Source organism: Platalea leucorodia, assembly GCF_965183815.1.
Source record: "Platalea leucorodia genome assembly, chromosome: 5".
Taxonomy (NCBI): domain Eukaryota; kingdom Metazoa; phylum Chordata; class Aves; order Pelecaniformes; family Threskiornithidae; genus Platalea; species Platalea leucorodia.
Window position 1 is genome coordinate 78,846,963 of NC_138827.1, and position 27,161 is coordinate 78,874,123.

The 27,161-nt window shown below is 39.4% G+C and overlaps 1 protein-coding gene across 1 annotated transcript in view; it reads right to left on the bottom strand.

The window, feature by feature from the left end:
• The window catches only part of RAPGEF4 (Rap guanine nucleotide exchange factor 4), a gene marked incomplete at both ends in the record, with an annotated part of 155,344 nt that overhangs the window by 74,496 nt on the left and 53,687 nt on the right, over positions 1-27,161 (bottom strand). The window contains 2 exons of the mRNA XM_082311463.1: positions 4,083-4,147; positions 5,200-5,272. Of these exons, the coding sequence (XP_082167589.1) occupies positions 4,083-4,147; positions 5,200-5,272 (138 nt within the window). The remainder of the gene's footprint in view (positions 1-4,082; positions 4,148-5,199; positions 5,273-27,161) is intronic.

Genomic DNA, 27,161 nt, shown 5'->3' on the forward strand with positions numbered 1-27,161 from the left:
ATTATGGAAAACAATATAAAACTTCAGCTTGGATCATTAGCAGGGTTAGGACTTTTTAACTATCAACTACTTGAATAAATAAAATAATTGTTATTAATCACAGATTTCTATTTTTTCTGTGGATTGTTCCTATGCTCTCTTAGGCACAGCATCCACAGTTTGCAAAGGAGTTTAAGACATTTACTGATAGCAGGAAAAAGCATTCAGCACCACACTCCACAGGAGAGTAGAGATCTCGGTGGGTCTGTCCTCTGTTCTTATCCACATTCATTCCTGTGTCTCTACAACTCATTTCTGCAATGCCCTCTTCTTTATCATATATCTCATGTCTCCAGAGAAGAATGGGCTATTTCTTTACTCATTTCGTACTTGGGCACCAGTAGAGAGTGTAAAAGCACAGGGGAGAGAACTGTGGTTTTCACTTAGTGTCTGGCTTTGTAATAATCAAAACGTTGCTCTAGCAACTAGAATGAGTGAGTGCGAGAAAACCCACACCGTTGAGCATCAACCCAAGCAGCCCAGGACCAAAGACGAACAGCGTGGGAATTCTGCACACACAACATGCACAGCCTGTGCGCACAAGCTTGCAGTTACACTGTAATGAGCCTCTGCTGAGCCGGTTTCAACTGAGATTTTTCAAGGCTTAACAACACGGTTTATTTTATAGGGGGTTGTAAATGGCACTCCTTATGCCAGAACAAGCCCCAGATGTTGAGCTCCTAGTCCAAAGGACAGGACTGCCAGTGTATCACTGGGAAAAGCTATTTAATATGGGTTATGTATTTTCCCCCAACCTCAATGTCAAAGAGGTTTGATCCATTTCAATTTAAAAATCAGCCAGAAGCATACTCTCAGCATGGCAAATTCAGCGTAAACAGTGAAAAAGTGGCCAAATTGTAAGAATAGGATCTTGTAGTGGGAAGCACCATGCAACCCTGCTGCCAGCTCTGCTGGTAATGTATGGAAACAGAACCACTACCTATTCTGTTTGCACGCTGGAACCCAGCCTCCCCTGTGTTCTAAGTACTCTTCTGTATCTTTTCCAAAAATGTATCTGAAATTATTATTGATTTTGTCATTTTGGCTTCAGGGTTACATTCATCTCACAGATCCAGCTACATCCAACTCTACCCCATGAGAATTTTTGAAAATGAGAGCTAGAGAGACCAGTGTACAGATATTAGACTGACTAGTTAAAAAGACCAAAGCTGTGTTATTTTCCCTTATAAAAGACAGCTTTAAATTGACTTTGTTTCCATTCCCCAAAATATAACTGAGGACAGTAGCATACTCTGTCTCAGTATTTTACGCTCAATTTAACTGCTATATTGCATTAAATGATGTGCAATAATGTAACCCTAAATGCAAATGAATTTGTGTTTGGTAAAAGAAAATCTCTTTGCTGCCTTCTCCAAATAGAATTTTTTTATAGATTTTAATGAACTAGGAAAACCAAACATCCCCATATGGTGAGAAAATTTCAAGGCATGTATTAAAAGAAAAATCTTATGTTACTCATCAAAAACTAATAGATGTGACAGGAGAAAAAAATTAAGCTATGAAGATGAAACTCAAATAATTAGCAAATATGGAAAATCATCTATTACAGTGCTTGTAAAAGACTCAACACAGGCTACAAGAGAAAAACAGGCATTTCATATTTCAAGAGTGCAATGTATTAGATTTCATTTGAAGCAAATTATTTATAGTTATAAACTTCCCTGGAAAATTAAAACAACACACCCTCCCAAAATAAATGCATCATTATGATTAGAACTACTGAAGACGTTATCTCCTTCTGTCGAAGAGCGTAATATTTTCTTACCATATGAAAGATTTTGAGGAACTTTCTCTGAATCTCAGAAAGTTCCTCACTCAGTCTTTTTCCGGACATTACAGAGTAGCCTGCAGGCCTCTCCAAGCTGTATTTGCTGCCAGTCCCACAGGCATTATTCTGGCAATCTAATGATATAAAGTACTCTAAAGATCTCCTCCAAACGCTTCCCTTTCCCTGGATGAATGCCCTTCCCTGATGCAGTAGCTAGTCTGACAGTCATATAACACCCTAAAATAAGCAAAATATATAAAATCTACAAACACAGGGCTGTTTTCTGGTACCCTGTTATTTTGTATATCGAATAGCTGGCAACAGTTCTGGGAATTTAGCCCTGCAATCCCAGTGTCTCCCTGATCATTCAGAACTGACTGCAGGGCATGAAGATCAACACGTTGTGTAACCACTCTAACAGTTGTACAGTTTAAAATTGTGGGAATGAAGCTTGCTTGCAGTAAACAAAATACTGGCATACTTATCTCTGCTGCACTTACCTTTCACTTAACATAATTAAAGAGAACCGTGGCCATATGGCAAAAACACAGAACTAGGATTCATGAAGCATTTCTATGCTGTGTAGGTTCTTCTGCCACATTTGTCATAGGACTGCCTGAGCTCCTCCAGGATGAAACAAGGTGACAAGCATCTGTCATATATTTACTCTCTCAGCTTCTCTCCACAGAAATGTGTACAGCGTGGGAGGGAGAAGGATGGCTGGTTTATGTATGTGTCTTGGAAAGGAAGTTAATATGGTTTGCAAAGGGCCTTAAAAGTCATCCAACAGTTTGAGTCTGCCCCAGCCAAGTTCTGTCTCCTACCCAGGTGAACATTACTTTGTGTGGGAAGAGTCCTGTTGTGCTAGAAAAACCCAGCTATGGGCAGCAGTATTAATCACTAAACTTTGCTCAGTTTCTACAATACTTTGTACCTGAAAGTGTATACCACCCTTAGCTGAGCACCACTGCCCATTATTGGGGGCACATCTCCTTCTAGGAAAGACGGATGTTTTTACCTTGTTACCTCTATCTGTTACCTCCATCTGCTTCAGAAAATACAACAACATATTTTAGTTTGGATTCTATGCCTGGTGCTTTCATTGAGAGGTCAAGCAAGACCCCTGAGCTGGCTTAACTCCAAGTATAGCACTGAAATGCCAACATCTTAGAGAAGCACTGAGACTTAACTCATAACTGTTTGTAAAATGCTTACAGAATGAAAGGTGCTATCTAAGTATCTATGAATTATTACTCAGAGCATGGAAAAACGTTTATTTTCATACAGGATAAGGCTGTGTCAGGAAGTGGCACAGCATTGGTGAATAAGACTCTAGAAAAAGGAACTGGATACCGTTACATTTATACATTTAATAAAGGCTGAATGTGACAATTAAGAAACGTCAGTACCCTTGAGGAAGCAGGACAGACAGACAGGGAGAGGTGGAAGTAGTTATTTTTGCATTAAGGAAACATGCTAAAATATTCATTGTCTTTATCTGCTGTCAAGAGATGTCTTTTGTGTAACAAAATTACCTTTAACCTTTTAAAGACATCACACAAATGCATCCAGTTAAACTCCTATGTCCAGAAAGAAGCATCTGTTTATTACTGTAACTCTTCTACTCCTGCCATAAAAAAAATCTAAAAGTTATTAATCTTTACAGCAATGCCTGATACTATTTCTTCTCACTATTGTAATTACTTTAAACCCAGTACAGAAATATTCATGAGTTCTTTCATGCGGGTCCTCATCTGGTGAGACTGAAGGCACAAAACTATTTTACAAAGGGGAACTGGGACGTAAAGCTGCTCTCTGAACACAGGAGAAAATTCACCCTGAGCAAAGGTGCAGAATAATGTCTATGCATCAGTTAAGACTCAGTTAAGCCTTAAAAAAGGATTTAATTATGAATTTTATGATCCATTGGCTATGCACTGGTCTTGTCACAGTGCTGCTTTTCTTCTTTACCCTCAGCATCTTTCTGTCAAAGACAGGACAACCAGATTGTAACACAAACTTTTGCAGCAGTACACTTTCTAATAACGCTGATCCTGAACCAGTTACTTTCTCCAGTTATATGATACAATGTCTAAAGCATCCTTGCAATTTGTATACTGTACTCACATGCATCAACCACATGCTTTGCATTTGCACCTGGTTCTTTTCAATTTAATGCTGTACTGCTGCAGTTTTCATTACCAAATCTTGCCCCCCCAAAAAAAAAACAAAGGCAAAACTAGGTGGGATTTACCTTATTACAATTTTTAGAAACTTGGCAAAGAGCACTGCTTGACATGCTGTCCTTATCTGGCATTCCTAAAAAAAGAATACAGAACATAAATACACACTGCACGTTCTTTAAGTAACTGGAGATTATTTATCAATAGAATAGAGAGTTGGAGGGTTTAATACTTTGATAACATACATATTAATCTATGATTTTTTAAGAGTAAAACAGATTATTCAGACAAAATTTTTCTCTTGTGAACACAAAAACGGCAAAAAGCTAACTTTGTAAATACTATAAACAGCTTGCTAAACATAGTACTTTCTCACAACTTAATATTTGAAGTATGTATACAGGAGTTATTTATATTTTTTCATTTAACACTATGTTTTAGTACCTGCAAGTCAAACATGACATTGAGTTTGCACTAACTAGCATTGCTATGCTATGCTGTGCTATTGTTTCACAAATAGAACATATTGAACATAGAACACATGGGATAAAAGTTGCAGATGCAATTGCTAGCCATCAGATATTGTCCTGGTTGGCATGTAAATAATCCTCTGGCAACTAAATAAAAGTACTGTGATTTACAGAAGTGATGAGTTCCAAAGGCTGACCTTGGATTCATGTCTACAGCACTATCCCACAGTTTGACGGGTTCTCATGAGGCAGAGACATACTCAAGCTTATTTATCTATGTAACTAAGGTCAGACAGCAGCATGTCTACTGCAGGCTGTCTGCCCAAATGCCACCTAGGTTCCCAAGCAAGTTGTGTAGCCCATCCTAACTAAAAAAATAAGCCAGTTGGTTATATTTATTTTACTAGCAGGACTCATGGCCATGTTCCATGGAACCCATGTAACACCTAGAACCAGTTAAGCATTACCAGTATGCTTTAGTCAACAGGCCTGGCTCATAGTGCAGATTTGTGTACAGCTCTGGGTACGTTTTTATACAGTTGGGACTGCAGTTAGGCAAGTTCCAAAGTATTTCCTACTACATGCAGTATTAATACAGTCATAATACTGAATTGAATTTAACATTTAAATTGCAACACCCAAAACCAGAGGACTTTCATCTTCCCCTTTCTTCTCTCTTCTCTTTTCTAACATCTGATGGCTATTTTCTCATACTTACTGTCATTGTTGGAGCCGGTTTCCATAACACCATAAGGAGGAGTGAGAAGTCCAGACATATACTGTCGATATTTCTGAAAGACAGAGATGGCACATTCAGTCACATACAGATCTATAAAGCCATTCAACGGATGATGTGGTATTTACATTTGTGTGTCTGCTGCCTTGCGCTTCACATGCACACAAGCAATCTGAGGCAGTCAGACATGTCTTCACTCTTAACGCCACAAGGCCTGCTTTCTTGACTGAAGCACACTGCCTTTAGTTTATCAAAAGTTGTGCTAAAACAGTTCCTTCCTTCATCTTCCCCAAAGCATGACTTTGAGGGTTCTAATAAACCAATACTGTACTTAGTTGTGTGATTTCCCATAAAGGCTGTTTTAAAACTCATTTGAAACTACACTACTCAGCTGAACTCAAGGTAGAAAGCTACTTTATTGTAGGGATGGAGACAAGGCTGTTTAACTAAGGATTCATGAGAATCATGCACCACTACGATTTTGGTGTCAGATTTGAAATATACAAGATTTAGTGCGAAAACTCTAAACATTTAATTCCAACACACTGAGTTCGGTTTTCAGAAACTACAAGGTTATGAAACACACAAACCCAGCACCTCATGTTATGTATACACACACACAAAAACTGTATTATCAGATGAAACTTTGTAACTGTAAAAATAGTGTCCCTTGTACCACTGTAAACTATGTAATTGTAACTGATGTCAGTAACCAGTATTTTTCTTCAGTGAATGCTGGTGACATGATCAATAAGGTTCAAAGCTCTGTCTAGGGCTTAAGAAATTCACAGAAGCTAAAAAATAACACCAAAGGAAAAAAAAGTCCTTTTATCAAATACAAATCATTCAATAAATAAGTGAGACACTCTTGTTTTCAATCATACTATATTACTGTCATGCTTAAGGGTAAACAATTATAATTCCCTTTTGGAACTGTCAGAAAACAAGCTTGTGCAACAGGGATGCTGATGATCAGCATAAACAAAATGTGTCATGCAGTCCTTAGGCTGTGCAGTGAGCTGAACGTGAACAACCAACCAGCTGAAATTCATGTAGGTTTCAACTAAGCACACATAATAATGGAGACAGAAAATTTCCCTCATAGTAAGTACAATTTTAATTTAAAAGTTTTATCCTTTGCTCTATGGAGCTGTTTGGACGTATTCACTTTTAAAATGCTGTCTGCTGGATTTTAACAGATGCTTGACTTATCCTTTTAACATTTCTTTTTCTTGGAAATAGATATGAAAATATCATCAATTCTAGCACTAAAGACTGAATGTCTTGCATTCTAAATAATAACAAAAGCTACAAAGATTACATTAATCTTAATAATCCAATCCTATTTTTAGACAAGCTATTACATCCTAAAGCTTAGTAATGTATTATTTAAATCTCACCCATAATCCAGCTGAAAACTCGTAGGAGCAAAACTATGTTATATCCCTGGTCAGTCACACAAAATAAATGCTACTTCATTTGAGGATAAAACTCTCCTATTTTCTTTCCCAAACCATTCACTTTCCTGTACTATGCATCTAGTCCTATGCCTGGAACTCAGTGAGAGGAAGAATGTGAGAAATAATTATTTTCTCAGTTCAACTGGCAAACCACACACATAAAACATGGGAAAAACTCATTTTGGTTGGCCAAATGAAAAAAAAAAGAAAAGCATGTCACAAGGGGTTGAAATAACAGTAGATAAGCGTTTTGTTCTACCTTCTACTGAATTTGGTCTTGAAATGTGATTTAGAAATGGAAAATTGAAATATTTCATTCGGGATGTGATAAAATCAAATTTTATAGGGTTTTTTCTTTTGTTCTTCCTCACTATTCAGATTATATTCATTTCTTTGTTCTGTTTTTCCCAAAATAGCATTTTCCCAGAAGTATATTATTAGTCGACATTTAATTCACCTTGATAAGGGACTTGAATTGTAGGAAGACAGTCATTTTCTCTTTTATTTCCTATACCACGTTCATAGTTATCATACACTGCATGGCAGTTTCCCTTCTGATTAATTCTCTAATATTTTTCCTGATTATTCTTCTCACACTATATTCTAGAACACACCATATAATTTCCAAAAGATTTGAGGGCCTAGCTTAACAAAAACACCTACAGGTAGAATAAGCCAGAATTGCATATAACACTTCAGAGAAGGGACCTAACCCCATTCGGCCCAACCTGATGCTCAGGATGCCAAAGCCCACTGGGAACAAAAGCACGAGCTGCCAAGGACTCCAACTCTGTCCAATCTTCCACATGAAGGTCCCACCCTGCCATGGGATGAGGCTACTTATGAGTCTGATACAGCAAACCCAGTGAGCAGTGTGGCCTGTGAAGGCGTTCAGGCAGCACTACCAGAAGAGGCACTAATTCAAGACATGCCCTCAGAAAGCTCAGTTGTTCAGACTTCTCCAGGGGACCTCTGCATAAATGAAACTACCTTCTATACCTGGGTATCTGGAGGGAAAGCTGATATGACTGCCTACATACGGTCTCCCATGAAGACACCTCAGTGGGGTGCGGGCTGATATAGGAGGTATAATTTACAGCTAAAATTGTGTCACCGCATCAGCCAAATTAAATGTCGAGCGACACTTATTTGTCAAGAAGTCAGGAAAACACTGTTTGCTGGGAAACCTAAGCATCCAAAGACAGATGTAAGTAACTGCATAAAGATTCACAGTATCAGATGGAGTAATGAAGTTCCAGGCATGAGATCTCTCAAAGCTGAGATAATGAGGAAAATACAATACTGACTGTGAGACCTATCTTGTTACCGTAATGTCTGTAAATGAAAAGAAAATGAAATAAGCTAAATTGTACTGGTAGGTGGCATTTAAAATCATCCTGAAGATTAACAGACTAAATATTTACAAAGGGCTTTTGGAAATTCATTCCACTGGTGGTATGAACTCTGGAAAGGCTTTTCTTATGAAAGACAACAACAGCAATCAAATCGTCATAAGCTTGTTTATTACCAGAAGTCTTCAAGTTCTGTAAATCCAACATGACAGCAGGTTTTAAAACTACACTCAGTGACCTATTCACTCTGTCTTCCGACTTCTACCAATTTATAAACTTTATCATGCAACAGCTTAAAGATCAGACACTTCCTGCATCTAATCTGACAGCACAAGTAATAAAGACGGTATTTTTTCTTCCAGTTACTGACCACCTCATATCCATGCAGTGGTGAAAATTAACACGACCTTTTCAGCCACTGCTATAGCCTAAAGCACAGAAGAGCGCTGACAAGGAACAGCTGGGGATGGGAGAAGAGGAGGAAAGAGAATCACACACTCGCCTTACTGGGGAGATGCTGTGCATGAATTTTCATACCAACAGTTCTTAAGGCCACTCATTGTCAGGCTTTTCCGTGTGTTCCTTTGCACGCTCTTATTTAGACTTTATTTGCAGTTAGCTGCAGTTAGTCTCAGGTTTTCATGACCACAATAGATTTTCTTCTACTCCATGAACATAATTTAGCATATTTTTATATGCTAATGTTTAGAAAGGCAATTACTATAATTCCAACGCAAGCTCTAAATTCCTTACAAAATTTTCTAGTGTACATAAGGTATACAAAATATGTCTTTGTAGTTAGTCCCTTCTCTTCTGCTGCAAGTACTGAACAGTTAATGCCTGTTTAAAGGGAAAGAAGGAGCAAAAACCAGATCTGTACAACACCAACACCCCAAAACAAGCCAGGTAGATATGAAGAAAACAGATGAGCCTTTGTTGTCTTCCATGTGCATTGCATAGCAAAACCACAGCACCCTAATGAGAAAGACTCAGAACTGATGAAGGGAAGACCTCCTGGGTATAAAGCTTTGAACGCAGGTTCCACACCAGATTCCCCTAAGTGCAGCAGTTCTCCAGTCAGCAAAGAGTATCTGATGGGCTGTGTAATGAGGACCCAGGGAGTGATGGTTTGTAGCACTAGGGAGTCAAGTCAGGCTTCTGATGCTTCCCCATCCCAAGGAAAACCTACATGTGGCCAGATACTAGGAACTGAGCGTCTTTTAACATTATAGAGAGGTTCTGTAGACCACAACAGGTGCTTGGTCGAATACACAATCTCTCTCTTTCTCCCCAACTCACAGTCTCAACCTGCAGTGTCACTTTTGACCAGATGCACTTCTGCTGCCTCCTGTTCTGCCTACCACTGGTAGCAGAGAAGGTGACAAGGCAGGGCCTGCATTACTTGCAAACTTGGGAGTAACACAAAATAATTCATTTCAGTTGTAGAAATCCTAGGCCAAACATCAAGGTGCCCTTTCCACACACGCTTTTCAAAACCTTGTGTAACTGTTTTGTTAGATGCGGTTATTTTGACTATTACCTGAGTTCTGCAATCCTCCTGTACTAGCTATCCATACTCCTGTAATGATTTCTCTTGGGGAATATATGCTGTAGCTTGACAATGCGGGCCAGCTTCTCTATTTTATTTTGACAATAAATAATTGATCACTGATGCTCTCAGTACAACTCTGTTCTTCCTCTAAGTTGGCTGTGCCAGTCATACCATTTTGGCAATGAACCACCTCCCTTGTGAGCATTACTCACAAAGGTGCGTCCCTCCCATGGTGCACTGTTTCTTCTCTTTTCTTCAGAACAATAAGGAGAGATGCAAAAGAGACCCTGAAGATCTCTGGACCCTCTTTTCACCCACCAAACCAAGCAGAGATTGCTGTCTCAAAGTCTAGATCTTTGCCTTTAGATCTGATGCTCCAAACATTGATCTTCACTGAACTAACTGACAGGTAAAATCTCAGGTCATCTGCCTGCTATCCATTAGTGTTTTTCAATAAAAAGTGCCTAATGTTCTTACAGAATTTCACAAAAAAAAAAAAACCAAACAAACCTGATAATCATATTCATACTTGTTTTTTACCCAAACCTTGTTACAAAGGAGAAACCAAACAACACACTTGCTATTGCCTGATAGTGTGTGCTGAAACCCACAGAAGACTCTGGCATAATTCTGATTTCAGATACTGCCTTCTTAGTATGTTCACAAACTAGTAAGCATATTTCTTCTAAGCAAGCTCAGTCAGAAAATTTCCGTATATTTCAGGTCAATGCCACTTAACTGGATATCACAAAAAGGACCTGACCCATGGCTGTTTAACATTGGATAGTAAATCATTGCTTGAAGCTGGTACTTCACTGTAGAACATGAAGTATCCTATGTATTACTAAAAGTTTGCCTTTGTCATTCACAGAATATACACATTCACTGTCACTCACAGTATAGGTAAGAGAACAGAATCGCGGTATTTCTAAAGGAAAGGATAAAGACAAATAAAGAAAAAATAATATTACAATATCAAAAACATATCTTTACGTATTGTGGAAAAATAGAAAATAAACCACGTGAAGATCTTGCCACAACTTACTGAACAGAGACTGTTTTGTATACGTCAGTCTATCAAGGCTTGAAATAGCAGAAGTGAAGTACCATTTAGTCATATTTAGATAAAATAAATACAGGAAATGCCTGTACTGAAATTGCTGAATCCTGATCCCAGAATTAGTACAGTTTATATAACAGCAGATGAATCTGCATCTTTTCCATTTATTTACCTATTTACCATCTTCTGAATGTTTCTGCATGGCTCTAATCAACTATGCTTTAGATTTTATTTGATCTCTTTGTTTTGGAGGCATATATTTTTCTGTCACATTCCCACTTAAATCAATTTATCATGCTTGAAAAGCTCTGTGTGCAGAATTTGCTTGATCACAGAATCCCCTTGAGTTTTAATCGAAAAGAAAAATGCACCCAGCTCCCTGAAATCATGCCAAATAGCAGACTTGGCTACCAGATAGAAACCCGAAGATAAGACTGCACTGCAAAAAATCAAATCCAAGGAAATTAGAGCATGAGCAGTGATTAAACAAATTACACGTCCTATTCTGCTCCATCTAATTTAAATATAGAAATGACATCATGCAGCCCTCCGATTCTGTCTCCTAGAGGAATCCACTCAGGAAATGCAGTTGGGTGGAGAGAGGACTTGGTTGGGAGGGGTGGGAAAGATTGCATGTACTTAGAAGAGGACAAAGAAAATACATAAAGAAGAACAAACAGTCCATTTGATTTATATGTTTTCTTTTACTACACTTGTGTAACCATAGAATAGACAATGTCCTTATAGGAAAAAAATATAACAATTTAACTGCCTTTAACATGAAGTTCAAGTTTTCAAAAGTGGCTGAAAAAGAGCATTATACAATTCCATATTTACTTTTTCACAGTGATATTTGTGTTGAATTTGTTCACTTTGAAATCAGATGATGATGACTGTCAGTGGCAGTGCTTCAAACTCAATACAAGATCAAAAATCAAGCTGTGCTCTCCTTTCTTCCCTTTTCATTATCACTTGTAGGAGAGAGGCAGCAAATCACACCTTAGCTGGAATTTTCTGAATTATGCAAGTGGCAGAACAGAACCTCACTCCTCTTCAAACTGTTCTGCGATGCTAACAATTGTAAACCTGCATCTTTATTGGCAAAGCCAGCAGATATGTCTCAAAAACAAAGAGCAGAACTACTAAGAAAAAGGTACCATTTTAACATAATTTTTCTTACCACTACAGCCAACCTTTAAACCTACATTGACAGGACTTTAAATCAAGCTAAGTATGGCATCATCTCATGGGTCATGCACAAGGGAAACTTGTCCCAAGAATAATTTTCCTAAAGTTCTGGGTACAAAATACTTCCTTTTACCCTCAGGCAGTCACACCTCCTATTTTCAGATACCCTGTTTTAATGAGAGGAGAAGCAATGATGCGCTCTTTCAGGTGAGCTCAGTCTGGGTGTGCTGTGCAAGACGACAGTGCCCAAGGAAGATCAGAGACAGGTAATACAAGACTGGCAAATACAGGATGAGGCTGGCTTTGTTCAGCTCCTCGCATGGGCAGCTGCGGGCTGCCTCCTACACTATTTCTTCCATATGGTGTGCCTCCCTGAACTGATCTTTAGCACTTCTCTGGAGCAGAGCTTCAGCTGAGACAAAAGGTCACACTAGGAAGATACTTATGTTTGTAAAGTGCTTTGACAGAATGGTAAATTCTGTAATTGCAGCAACATACGTGTCTTGTTTCTGACCATGTATCTTAACCTGCAGAGCAAGCAAAAAGCAAGGGTTGTGTGTACTAGAGAAGTCAGAAGTCATCAAGCACCTCTAAACCAAGTTATTGTTCTACCCTGAGATAGATTGCCACCTTGCAAATACAGCAGGCCTGACACACGACCAACATATCTTTGCATGAATGTTACGAAAAAGGCTTCACCTGAAGAAATATATGTGGAACTAGGAGGTAGAGAAAAGCTGCAAACCCCCCAGTGCAGGCTGTGGTCTGACAGCGGGTTGAAGTCATGCTCCTCTGTAGTGAAATTCTGTAAGGTCACCACAAGGTCTGTGCAGTACTTAAGTCCTAAAAATAGGTTTTAAGTGCAACTTAAATGACACGCTGGCCTTACGCTGACGCTGTGTGCAGCAGTGGCTTTATCCATCGTTCATAACCAGCTTCTTTTCTTCCCTCCCCTTATATGTTTTTACAAGGAGATTTGAAACAAATAAAGAAAAAGCAGAACAGTGAGCTGATCTGTAACTCTGCTTTTCATATTTGCAACCCCTAAGCACAGAAGTATGTTGGTCTAGAAATTTGTTTTCTTCTGGAAGGAAACTCTGGGTTAAATATTAATTCCCCTACGATCAATATAAACGTCTTAATGAGTTCAGTGAGGTCAGTCTAACGCCATGCTTTTGCTTCTCACAGAAACAAGCACATATCAACTTCCAATACTCTTCTAATATTAAAGGCTTCCTTTTAATGGATAATTCCTCAAAGTGATTATTTCTACTCAATTGTGCCTAACAATAATGAGGATATTTCATAAGTGTAAATAAGTAAACATACAAGGGAATTTTTCTTATAATATTAGCCTTTCTTCAATGCTTTTAAAATATTGATTACAGTGTGAGCTGCTTTAAAAACAGCTTGTGCAGCTCACTCCATAACACTGCTGTGAAATCAAAACAGTACGTACAACACAAAATAAGAGGGGAAATCCTAAAGCCAAACTAAATAATTATAATTCAGGAAGTATGACTGAACATAGTCTGCTCCTTCTAGTGCATGGAAAAGAGTGTATTCCAACACAGAAAATCACTCACTGTCAGATTGATGTTATTTAACAGGACCCCAAAATATCAGGGCCTCCAAGGCAGCCAGCAGTCACTGCAATGGTACCACTGGAATTACTGTGCCAGCATAAATCTCTCACGGGTCCAGCTGCTCAAATCCAGAGTCACTTTCATGCACAGTGTAGTATAATAAATGCTGCCTGTGGTGCTTCCCCACTGGAGTTTGCAATAATATTTCATTTATTTTGTGACACAGTGTTTAGTTATACTGCCTTACATCCACATACACAGTCCAACATCTCATGGCCCTCATGTTTGAAGCTCCCTATAAAGGCCTGTGAAACACAGTCTCTTCTGATAGACTTGTACAACAGCATCTTATCTGAAGATACCAAAATGTATTGGACGGGAATGACTGACTTTCATCAAACTGAAATGCAAACAACATTAATAATGGTGATTCAGCTGTGCCATAACACAGAGATCGGGTAAACTGAGTTAACAATCTTCAATGCAACAGCTTTATTTGGATGGGACAGTTTTCAAGGTTTTTCCCTCTCACTGGAGTCAGCGCAAGTGACTTCCTCAAACCAAAGACATTCTATTTAGCTGCCAGTCCCCTCACCAAGACTAAAAAAGCCCACACACCAAATGCTGTTCTGTGATTCTAACCCAGAGCCTTGCTGTGGCTGTTTCTCACACAATACTTTCTTTCGTCAAAAAGTAAAGTAACATAATTCATTTCACCTCAGCCCTAGAAACATTTTCAAACCTCATCACGAGAGGGGACAATGAGGAATGGAGGCACTCAGGGATGGGAAAAAGGGAAGAAAGTCCCACTGGAAGTTAAACGTTAGAAAAGAAAGAAATATTAACAAGCAATAAGAAGGAAAGAAGTGAAAATGCTTTGGGGAGCAATGTGTGAAGGGTAGCAGGGGAGTGCAATACATAGCCTAAACAGACTCCTTCAGTCCACTGAACAGATGAGATATCACAAGGAGTGTACAGACTTCAGGGAAGAAGGCACACTGTAAGAAAAAAAGAAAAAAAAAGAGACAGTGTCAACTGGCTGACCGATATGCCTAATAAATGAACTCCCTCCTCCCTCTTGTTGCCACTGAAGAAACAGTTCTACCTGTTGATGTCTTAGAAACAGATAAGCAACTTCACAATAGGCAGAAGCTAGGCTTCTTAAATCTGGCTGTCCTTGAGACAGTTTAGGCTTAAAGATTCTGCAGATCGAGATGAACAGCGCATAATACAACATCAAGCCTCTGCCAATTTTCCAATCACAAGCTTAATCTCGATTTTCCATAGTGAAGCATTGTTTACGTTTTTTATTTTTTATCTTGTGGCACCCAGATGTCAATTATAAGCAAAATTAGAAGAAAATAGGATAGAAAATGTGAGTTTTAAAGAGTTACGATAGTATAAGCCAAGCAGAGTCCAAACTACTCTGAGATTCTGAGGAGTGACTTGTTTAAAGAAATTACAGAACATTCTCCCAGATTAATTCAGCTGGGTAAAAATAATGCAAATCCTTTTGGTTACCATTTAAAAATTACTCAAATTGTGTTTTTTTTCTAATTGAGCTGACATCAAGCATGTATCCTAGTTTGACTAGGCTGACACTTCAGTGTGGGTAGGACTTTTGTATTAAAAAGCCTTTGTTTTCTATTTATTTCATTTTTTGAATGGGAGTTTCTCTCACAGTACAACATATAATCACAAAAAATGGTCACCTTGATTTTCATTCCTCATTATCAGCCTTCATTCTGACTATGATCTGTCATGCTATCTATCATCAAGATTAAAACAGCATTTGAGATATGCAGCTGGGCACAGTAATGAAGATGCACTGTAGATTTTCTTGAGTGGAAAAAATAGTAAAGAGATGTTAAGGCTGAACCTGCACATAACCAAAGGAGAAAAATGAAACAAGAAGAACATGAAAAAAATAGAGACGATTCACAAGATAATGAAGGGTAAAGTACTGAACTAAACTGAATAATAATCTTTCCAGAAAAAGAAAGAAGGGTGGAAGGAGAAGAGTATAACATCATATCAGTCTCCTCTGTCCAACAGAGCCTGAAATCAGCTTGACTGGGGTCCCGCCTTGCCAAGTTCTACACACAAAATGAAAGGTCAGATCCTGTCTCTCCCTCCTCCCATCCAGAAAGGCTCACAGTGCACTTAGAGGCAGGATGCAAGCAGGCAAGTGGCACAGCACAAAAGGTGCAGAATGGCACAAATTAACTAAATACAAGAAGAGGATGTTTCACCAGGGATTTTTGTTCAAATAAAGCAAGTAAGATTACACTGGAGCATGAGGTAACTGAGAACAAGAAGTTCGCAGCTTTGGCATCCATCGTAGGACAGACCTCCAAAGGCTGAAACGAAAATGCCTTAGGAAACACTCTCCCATCTGAAAGAATGGTATTTGTTACATTCTTGCACTAAAGCTATACCGCCAAATAGGGATGCAACTAATAAAGAAACTGACCCAACGCTATCCCAAACAGAGGTTTAACTAGACATAACCAGATTCAAAGAGACACAGTTTTACTACTAAGCTTACATGGAAGGACTACACAAATGATGATGATGGAAGACTGTAAACAATCAACTGTAAGGGAAAGAGAAAGGGGGTTGCTGAAGGCTCATTAACGGACCATTAAACTTGGCCATATACTACATACCTACCAACACAGCAGTTCTGTGAGGCAATTTGGCAAGGAAATTCCACATCTGAGGGGCAATAAGAAAAGCTGATTCCTGCAGTAAGACTCCTCCAGAAACAATTTGCCAAGCAGGAGCATCCAAAACCTGTCAGCACAAATGCCCAAGTACTGGCCTCTCGGGGGAGAGACAACTTCTGTCAAACTGGCTAAAAGATGCTCTCAGTGAAACATTCGTGGCGCTTAGTTTGCCATACTGAAAGACCTGGCTTTTAGAAGTATATTCTAAAACTTATACTTGGTTTTAAAAGTTATCTATCTATTTGATAGCAAGCTCACTAGGAACTGAATCAATTTTCTGAACTTCTATGTTTCCATTCCACTTGGGCAAACAGCCATTTCTTCTGGGTAGCCCCGCGCACATGGCTGAAAATAATTTCATTAGCGTATTGAAATCCCAACCTAGCCCACTAGATGGATAGGTTTAATACAGCCAGGACGTACAGTAGGTCATTAATTTTGAAAGTAAAACGTCTTTCTAGTCCATTGCTTTCAATTGTTCACTTCTTAGATATCTTTGTATTTCCTGCTTCTTTACGGAATCATGTTTTATTTGTTTGTTTAAAGGATGACAAAAAGGTATTAAAATAAATACATCAGGCTGTGCTGGCGAGGCCCCACCACCTGCTTCTCATGAACCCTGGCTGTTCTTGTTCCAAACCCATTGGAAACGATGCATTACAAGGGATAATATTTACACAAAGCAAAAACAGCAGTACTAGATAAATACGCTGTTTTTACATGGAGAGCAAGCTAAATTGGTCTTCAGTAGAGGAGGAAAAATAACAGTGCACAATATTACTGCACTATGATTCTAAATAATTTCTGTAGACTATCAAATGAAGATGAATGGATTGTTTAAGACTTAAATTGCACAAGTACATTTTGAAAATTCAAAGAGACTCAACATGGACATTACAAAATTCTTTTTAAAAGGCCTTGCTAGAGGATGCAGTAAATAACCCTGGCTCTGGCTGTGCAGTGGCAGCTGAGAGGAGAGAGCATCTTGTCCACCCGTCTTGCTGTCCATTTCTCTTACACTGAACAGCCCCGGATAATTTTCCCAACCTTCTCATTAAAAGCATACCCAAACAAACTTTAATTGTTGTTTGTGTAATAATTGTGGCCACAATGTGCCAGACCTCCTATACTCGACTGTGGGTACAAAGACTCTGTTCTGCTGGTCTGCTTTCCTAACAAAATGTAACCACTTTGCCTGGCAGGAAATTCCTCCCTTTTCTCCCTTCTTCCCAGGAACTTTTTGATTCCAGTAGAAAAAATTTAACCAAATTTGAGATAGGGCTCAAATAAGGTCCTAGAAGCTAAATAAAAATTAGTGATAGGAGAGAGGTCCCAAATATAGTGTCATTACTAAGGAAAAAGAGGGCAGCACTCTTTGTCACCCACTTCACTGGGTAACAGCCAGCTGACCGGTCTGTACACACACACCAGCTGGCTAACCCTCACAGGTATAACTCCAAATGCCACATACATTATCTACCGTCGAGTAGATACATCATGTAACTTACCGTAAGTAAGGAAGGAGTGAAAAAACTTTCCTTTCCATTTTTGCTCTTTCCTGCCACTCACAGAAAAACTTTTCAATCATTTTCATTGGCTGTGATTATATTTATATCCCAAACTCATTTTGCAACTTCAATTATTATTATTATTATTATTATTATTATTATTATTATTATTATTATTAGCAATTCTTCTAAGTGTTTTCATTATGACCACGCACCGATGTCCTAAAGTTGCAATTTTTCAGGTTTTTCTGGACACCAGTATTGAAGGTACTAAGCATCCAAAACCGGCAGGTCTGGCTTGGAATGCATTGCTATCACCTGTTGCTGCAGTGGTGAAAAATATACATGGGCTTTCTTATGCACTCCTGATAGAAAAGAGGCAGCTTTTACTGAGAAGTAATCTGCTGTACTTCACCCTTTTCCTGACAGCAAGAAGAATGATTAATTCTTGAAGCAAGTGTATTGCTATACTGGGACGAGACTTTCAGTCCTTCTAGAAGACAAGACGAGGTCACTGGTAATACTAGAGATAGAACACTTCTTCATTGAAGGGCTACCTAATTTGCAACGACCTACACTTCAGTCTATTTTTGCAGGGCTCCTTCTCTGTTGTGAAGCAAGATGGACAAAGCTTGTTATTGTCACTTTGATACTGTGTATCCACTCACCGTTCAAAGAAAGTCTTTATCTAGGATATGCAGTAAAATAAGCTACAGCATGATTCACACTGCAAGAGTCCATGCTTCTTGAGTGTTATGAGGCACCAGAGGAATCAAATGACTTGCATATGAGAGCAAGGCATTATCCACCAAGCCACAAGTGTAATTACAGAACAGCCTTTAAGAAAGGTTTCATTAATAGAGAGAAAAATCCGCTTTCACATCTAAATCCACTTCACATAATTCTTCTGTTAACTTACAACTCTAAAACCATATTAGAGACAAGTTTTGCAAACCATACTGTAATAAAAATCAAACACATTGGAAATAAGGCAAAAATATTTTTTCCATAGAATATAATTCATATTTTTTTCACATGGTAACTGCTGTTTATCTGATCCATCTTCCTTTGACAGTACTGAGGAGAATTCAGTGTTATAGAATAAGGAAGCTGTACACATATGCCTAACGTATTTAACTGGCTAGTTTTCAATTTACAAGTATTCCCCTACATACTGCTAGCTGCTTGTTTAGGGAGCATCACAGAATGCAAATTTTAGCATTATACTGTCTCTTCAGTTCTAAAAACTTCAGATTTCTGTGAAAATCTTGATATCTTTTAGAAAAGATAGCCACTGTAATCTCTATCTTCTACACAAGATTATTATTTGCATAACTCCTGTGGAGTTAAAGTCCATTATATACACTGTGTTGGAATGGATCCTCAGCTGACATAAATTAACAGTTTCACTGGCTTCAGCAAAACTGATTTGTTGATCTGTTACAATAGCACTAATGATCATCTGTCTTCCGATAGGAAGGTATATTGTCCACTAACTAGTACTGAAGTCTAGATCTCAGGAGATCTTTGACATATTCTCAAGTATGCCACTCGCTCACCATAACTGATACTTGAACCAAAACTGGTTCAAACGGGGAAATGTGAAGCCTGACTACCCTTGTAGCCTTACAGAGATTTGCTGTTCATTTCGGCAGTGGGAATTTTCATCCTTGGGAAGGGCCACATGCAGACAGCCTATGTTCCAGCTGTGTCCAGGCCCTCTTCTATTCCCAGGTTCTGTCACATTGCCTTACCAATAGGGAACACAGGTGAGCGCAGGACTTAAAAGGCTCCCACCACAGCCTTGATGCTACAGAAGAATCACATAACAATTTCAGAAGTTGTTTTCACCTCCAAACTTTAGGAAACCACAGCAGGATCCTAAAGCAGTAAACAAAAGCTCTATGAAATAGGTATGACATACTCTTGCCGCTGTCTTGAAGAACACCTGGTGGTGTTTTCTCATGGCAAAATCACAAAGTTTTCACATCACCAGTACCACCTAAGTTTAGCAACCTTGACAGGTATTACAAATCTGACATGATTAGAAAGAACAGCACAAACAGGCCTGCAGACCTACTGAATGACTGCACTGCCCAGCGAGATAGAGCTAATCCTTCCTGCAAACAGAAACAAGTGGGAAAATCCAGACAAGTGAAAAACGTGCTAGTGCCTGAATACTTCACAGGGAATCATTTGTCAACAACAGTATGGATCAAATCAGTCCTCTTAAAAAGGAAAATTTCTACAAATATCCAAAGGTGACATTTTAATAAAGAAGCGAGCAAAAAAGAGCAGATGTAAAGTTAACTAAGATGCCAAGTAAGACCAACACTGCCAGCACAGGCCTGCTGATTTGCTCTGCCTCAAGACAGAAACTAAGGGTCTGATGCACCAATGTGTTACTCCGATTTCATGCCAGTATGACCTTTTTCCAAGAGATGTAAAACTCAAATAATGCTCATATACCAAGTTAATTAGAGCAACAGAGACGTAATTCAGGAGAGGTTTCCAGAGTGTATACTAGTAGCAGAAGGAGCTGATGGTGGCCAGAAAAGCTATTTCGAGCTACCAGAAGATGAAAGGTAAAAGTGACAAGACTTTGGACTCAACTGACACTTTCTTTGTTGGAGCAGCAGTCTCAGTAGAGAAGTTGATTGTCTTTTCTGTAACTTGCACAGAGCTACATTTTATCTAGATCTCTCACCATCGTCCTAAACAGTTCAAAGAACAGTAACACACATGCATATAAACAAAACCTAAAGTGGCTCTGTCTAGTAGAAAAGGCTACAAAGAGCCTGACCCAAATCATCTCTGAATTTGTAAGTATGTTTTAGAAGTTTCTGAAAGATAAAAGATATATCCCCTTAGCATTATAATTCTCAGTGTCACATGTTAGGCATTGCTTACTAATGAGACTCAATACTATGTTTGATGTGTTCCTTTATGGTTCTCTTCTCATGCCTTGCAGCAGAACGGTCAAACCTCTGCAGCTACCGCATCCAGAGGCCCGTTTTGTGGTGGCCCCTTGTCACGCAGCCCAGGCCATACTCTCTTCCTGCATGGGCAGGTGGCAGAGTTCAGTTTGCAGACACTGAAACAGCCTGAGGGGCAGCAGGAGGCACTTGGCTATTTGGCAGCATGGTGGCCAAACAGCTGCTCCCCGGTACCTGACAGGAAAAAGCCGTAGGCCAAGTAGAAAGAAACTGCAGGCCAGGCGTGACCAGTTGGGCACCAGGGTTATTCATAAGGGAGTCCTTAACTTGAACTCTATAATCAGTGCGTCACCATCCCTGTGAACACAGCCCAGTGGATGCGACTGAATTAAGTGCTTAATATTTGTAAAACGCTTCAAGATATGTAGATTAATGATCCCATAGAAGTGCTAACCAAAATAATATTATTCTGACACTGTATTCCTTCAGGAATAGACAGACAAACACTACAGTACGTAATTGGGCTGATATCTCTTTAAATATAGATCATTAGAGCTCTCCTGAGATTCCCATCAGTGTCAGTAAATGTATGTACAAAGAACTACTCATTTGATTATCTTACAATACAAAACCCCATGCATATACCCACAATGATTATATATTCAGTACATTCCCTTTAATGTCAGTACATCAACTGTGTTTCAGTTGAGATTCAGCATTCATCATCACATGCAGGCAAGTTTTGTCTTGCCTTCTCATCTCCCACACTTGATCTGCCTCTTTAAACTTGGCATTTCTAGCAACCTCTCCCAGCTAGGTTTTAAAAGTAGATTCTTCGCTCTGCTCAATAAGCAAGAGAACAGTATATAATTTCCTGTTTTATGTACAACATCTGGCAGCGTAGAAAGAACCATTGCAAATCTTACCAAGGCAGCAGAAAAAAATAGCTGAAAATTCTCCTGTATGGAAAATGGCTCTGCAGCATGGGCTATAAAACCTATTACATATTATATGAAAGGTTAGCAGATTTCCTGGCAGAATATAGTACAGTATGTGGGATTTGATTGCTGTATAGAAACGGAGCACTGAGAGAGAGAGAGGGCCTTCCATCAAACACTAAATGACGAACCTCAACGTGCTTTTCTCTACACTAAATAAAAAATGTCAAGAGAAATCTGGCAGGAGTCTACACTTCTTAATGTTAATATTTTGAGTGATAGCCTACACAAAGCATCTGCAACAAAATAACCTTCCCTATTTAATTGACAAACAAGCTGAGGGTACAAAATTTCCCAAAGCACCAGAATGACTTAAGCAACCACGCTCCATTTATAGCAATGACTTAGGCATTTCAGAAGCTACGCAGCACTGACATTCAGTGACCCCAGGGATAGAATTTAAAGATATTTAAGCATTCAGAGACAGTTACCTAAGTGCTGGCCCTCTTAACAATCCCACAAGAAGCATATGACAACCTGGGGCTCCCATGTGAGGTTATGAACTCCTATCTTTATCAAGCCTCCAACTCCAATAAGAGAGTTATTAAATGACGATGACCCTCTATTCAAATACAATTATAAAAAGGGGAACCATCATGGAGAAGTTCACCTTTGCAATGACAGCACATGACAAGGGCATGCAACCGCCAGTTGCGACTGTGCAGGGAGTGATCTTACAGTAGCATTAGAAGCTTCTAAAGCTGCAGAAAATGAGGCATTTGGTGTTTCATTCAGTTGTCCCAGCAGACAGCAGACTGCCTGAATCAGGGGCCCAGTGAGGCAAGACAAAAACTTGTTCCCCTGGTTGCACACTGGTAGACATCCCTTCCTCGTGGACTCTGGAGAGCACAAGTAGGATGAGAGGGCATTTGTCTTCCAGTGACTTCTAATTGCTTGAACTTTCCCTGTTAATAAAGCAATGTTGCTTTCCAAACCTTTTCATGAAATTCTAGCTCTTCAGTTGTCTGTCAACACTCAACAGTCACGTGCTCCTTGAAGAAGCAAACTCTTCTGGGAGTCTGGGAAGGAAGTGCTGTCAGTGTCTGAAGCCAGGACTAGTCCATGGAGCCTAGATAATTGTGAGGTTGTTTTACAGCCCCTGTCTGCAAAAGCACTGACTAACTAAGAACCAAATACCTACAAAAACCTGTCCTACGCATTTGTGGAAATAATATCCAAAATTAACTTGGAGCATTGCCATACACTTAGGTAAGGTCATGACATGATGTGGTTACTTGTCGGTACTGATATTTATTGAAGTGGAATAAAGTGCTGTTCATGAGCTAAAAGCCAACCCAATGTTTTATTCAGAATTAAAATGCTTTTTCCAAAGAGGATGGCTTTTCCAGAGTGGTAAGCACTGGGCCAATTCTGTTTCCTTTAATGTCAGAGGCAGCTTCTGAAAACAGAAGCCCTAATTTGAACCATTATGCTGGCTGTTCAGGGCAACTCCAGTCTGGCAAGCCAGCACTGTCTCCCCGGGAGATGAATATGGCTAAGGGTAAGCAACCAAGCTGGCACAAAAACAGGAGCTTGGGCGCAAGGGTAACTAGGGATTGACAAGGCCCTCCTGGCCCCCTGGAAAACCTTTTCCCATTGTGAGTAAGCTGGGGGAAAGCCGAAGAAACTCTGTTATGATAAACTAAATTTCAGAAGCATTCTGCACAGCAGACAGCCAGGACCACCAGTGAAAGACCAGTAGGAATTTTAATTACAATTCCATTATGACTAAAGAAATTTCTGTCCAGCAGCATTACAGGGACTATATATTCCTCCCAGGCCTCCATTCTGTCCAATTCAACACAACATATCTGGAGTCTAAATATATTGGTTAGACCAATAATTTAATCTACCATGTGCATTTTTTTCTAAATACATTTTCACTGAGCTATTGCTGTTGTTGCACACCATTACAATTTAAATTACAAGGGTATGTATGTATATGTATATATGATACATACAGCTGATACTGAGTTCAAACTGTTAATGTTAAAGAGAATGAGGTACTACTGCATACGTCTCATAACCAGGCTATATGACCAACCCTCAAAATTTCTAGGAGCAGCCCTACAAAGATGATGACAGCCAGTCCATTGTGTTTGGGGCATTGCTACCCAACGGTAAGGTCAGCCCACATTCAAAACCTTTCTGTGACGTTTCAAAATATATCTTGCAGATCGCCGGAAAACCCATTCCTGGCTCTTCAGTGTCCTCTTAAGAGGTGACAGAAATTACCAATATTAAAACCAAAGCTACTGGCTAAAACCAGGGAGTCCTAAGAGAGGAATGTACCTGGAATGAATCCACTAAGACTTTTATGTTAGCCACAGAAGTCATCTCAGCTGCACGTTTTTTTAACCTTGAAACTATAAATAAAAGTTGTAACAAAAAAGTTTTGGAAATTTTCTTTTTCCCCTAACATAGTGAGGCCTACTTCAACAAAGATCTCAAATGCTAAGCTTTCCTTCAGGTACAGCTCTATCTAATGTACTCTTCAAGGAGTTCAAGTCGATAATGGATGTAGCTATTCAATACCACCCTCTTGCAACCCTCTTGCACCCTCTTCCCTCCCTCCTGCAGTCTATTCTTCATCAGCATCTAATTACCCATATTCCCAGCTTTAAGACTTTGTAGCAGACACTGATGATATTGAGTGGCAATGCATGATGTTACTCTGTCTATAAATCTCTTTTTTTTTGGAATTCCCTTTCTGAAGAGCCAGTGTAAATGCAGATTACATCCAAGCCCTTCATATGTTCCCATGCAGCCCATGGCTGTCGGCTGTGCTTCCACAATACAAAGCATTCAACGCAACAATGGCCTATGTCCTATCAGCCGATGGATCCTACTCCTGTGCCCAACGTACCATCTTCTTGGCCGGGTCTGCAAAGATTGGGGAGGGGGCCCTACTGTGGACAGGATCAGTGAACAGATTTGGGGTTTTAAGAAATTGCTGCAGAGCCAAGAAAAGATAGCCAGAAAGGGGCATTGCAAATCTTGAGACAATATTTGCCTTTTTGTAACATGAGAAAATAGCCACATTTTTCTGCAAAAGACCAGTTAGACATTTACAAAAGTAACCAAAGTACACTATAAAACTCTGAAAAAGCAACAGAGCACTTGGTTTTGCTTTCCAATGTTACAATAAGTTGTTTTTGCTGCTTACATATAACATTTTAGCAGTCTTTCAATGGAAATGAAGAAGATGCATACCTATGTACATACTGCATACATTTCACTCCATGCTGCATTTCAGAATATCTCACTGAAGCCATTTAATTAACATTAGCCAAAAAAGAAAAATGTAACATGAAGGTGATTCAAGATCTATTTGTATAATCTTTCTTCTCATTAAGAATAATGGCCCCTTTTCCACTGAAAGAAAAGCTAAAGCAACAGTTGACTCCTGTCCACCCTGAATTTGCATGCAACGTCTCATTGTCTCCAACTGTACAAAGATGAATACCCAGAGTAGTCAACCATTTCCAATTGTTTGTCTTCCAGATCACGGAGCATGTAAAAAAAATCTCTGACTGCAGCTGGCACCGCTACTCCTTGGCCTGTCCAGAGGGCAGGGAGAATCTAGGTACTAGAGGTTGCTCGCATATCTTACTTCTACCAAGCTTTCCGGTTTGAGAGAGAGTACTTTGGAAATAACAGTAGCCCCTCAGGCTTTGTTCTTTCACTTTAAAACTCTTTCTGCTGTTCTGTTTCTACTAAGAAGTCAGCAGCCAACTATCGAGAAAAGAAAATTAGTCAAAGACCTTTGCAGGAACCCCACACTGACCCGGTAAGAGACACAGTCAAAGAGACTGTTTCTGGAGCCCTTTGTGTCTTAGCTCTCATGAGCTGTTACATTGGATTACATTACTTACAGAAGGAAAGATAGCAACATCAAACTCATACACATCAAATGGGACAGTCTCTTCTCTTTACAAAGTGCTATCAAGGCGTCAAACTCAAAATTAAAATTAAACAGATTCAAGCTATGCTTCTTTCCTTGTCCTGATACCCCATTCCACGGTATTTTCCAGTAGACTGTTAGTGTTAAGAGTTCCAGTAGTGTATTTAAGCAACTGCACAATAAGTCTACCTGTTATTTTCCCTCTCCATATCGACTGTCCTAGAGTCTTCTGTAGAGCATATAATCATATCTAAAGATTTGACTGTCATTCTGATCCATCAGAGTATGAAAATGGACACGCATTTGGTCTCCAAGCCCTTTTGAGAGCAGATTTTATCAGCAGCCATTCACTGGAGTTCATAAAGCAGCAGGCAAAGAGAAACAGGCAAAAAGAATGGTGTTGCAGCTGCATGGGTCATACGTACAGCCACCGCTAAGATGACCACAAACCCAACCTCCTGGTTTCGATGTGGGGCTGCCCAACTCAGGACCTGGGGTTTTATTCCATGTTTTAGAGCATGTCCTCTTCCTCATTTCCAGAGAGGAAATTTAAACTGAATCTGTGGATGCATCTGGGGATTTAGTCATCTTCAGACTATCTCTAGGAATAAAAGTAGTAATGAATTTATCTAAAAATCAACTAACTCCTCACCCGCCCCTGCAATTCCCCCTGAAGCATTCACTGAATAATTTGCCAATTAAAAACTAGACAGTCCACACATTTGCTAGTCATTCATTTACAAAAAGACACAGGGCACCCATTTTAATACTGCAGTTACATTTTAATCAAATATTCATCCTTAGAGGTCTTTGAAGGGAGGAGATATGTCCTCTTTGATGAGCCAATTCTTAAAATAACTTTTTTGCTTTAACAGTTAACAGGTAAAACAAGAATGCAGCAGGCAAATTATGGATTAAATAGTACGTTCAACAAATAGGACTCAGCGACATCAAGCAAGAGTCAGAAAGCACAAGCTGAGGGGGATGGGACAGTAATCAGGACATGAATTAACTTTTAAAGTTTGCCATTGTCCAATTGTTTTTGGATAGCGTGCATGACAGTGCAGGTCATCCACTGGAGCAGGCACCTTCAGACTAGAGGCTGCAAAAGCTCAATGCCTCCTTGCAGCAGAAGTTCCATGAGGAAATGTGACTTGATCTAATTTTGGAATCTGGAAAAAAGACAAACATCAGGAAGGAAGTTTAAAAATATTTGGAAAAAAAGTCCTTTCAAAGAAAAAGGAAACTCAAACCAGATAAATTCAAATAGCAATAAGTCAGCATCAAACTGCAGTGACAAGTCTTTGGAAACATAAGGATTTCTCGTCCCTCTCTGGAACACTTTAGACAAGGAGCAGGAAGTCACCACTGTCTTTGGATGGGTTTAGCCCAGCGGCTTCCAGTTGGCCCAGTATGTACTGGTACTGCAGCCCTCCATTTGTGTCTAACACACATTAAACTCTGCTGAGTTAGGTCTACACAGAGCTCCATACACGCTCTCTTCAGTTTCAGACACTCCTATCTATAGAGCAACCTTTGAAACAGAGGTCTGGAATAGTCCAGACCCCACAGATGGTCAAAGCTAATGGACAGGAGATCTACTAAGAACAAGAATCATAACAGAGGAAACTACTTTCAGCTTTCTGGGATAAAGACACGAAGCCCTAATTC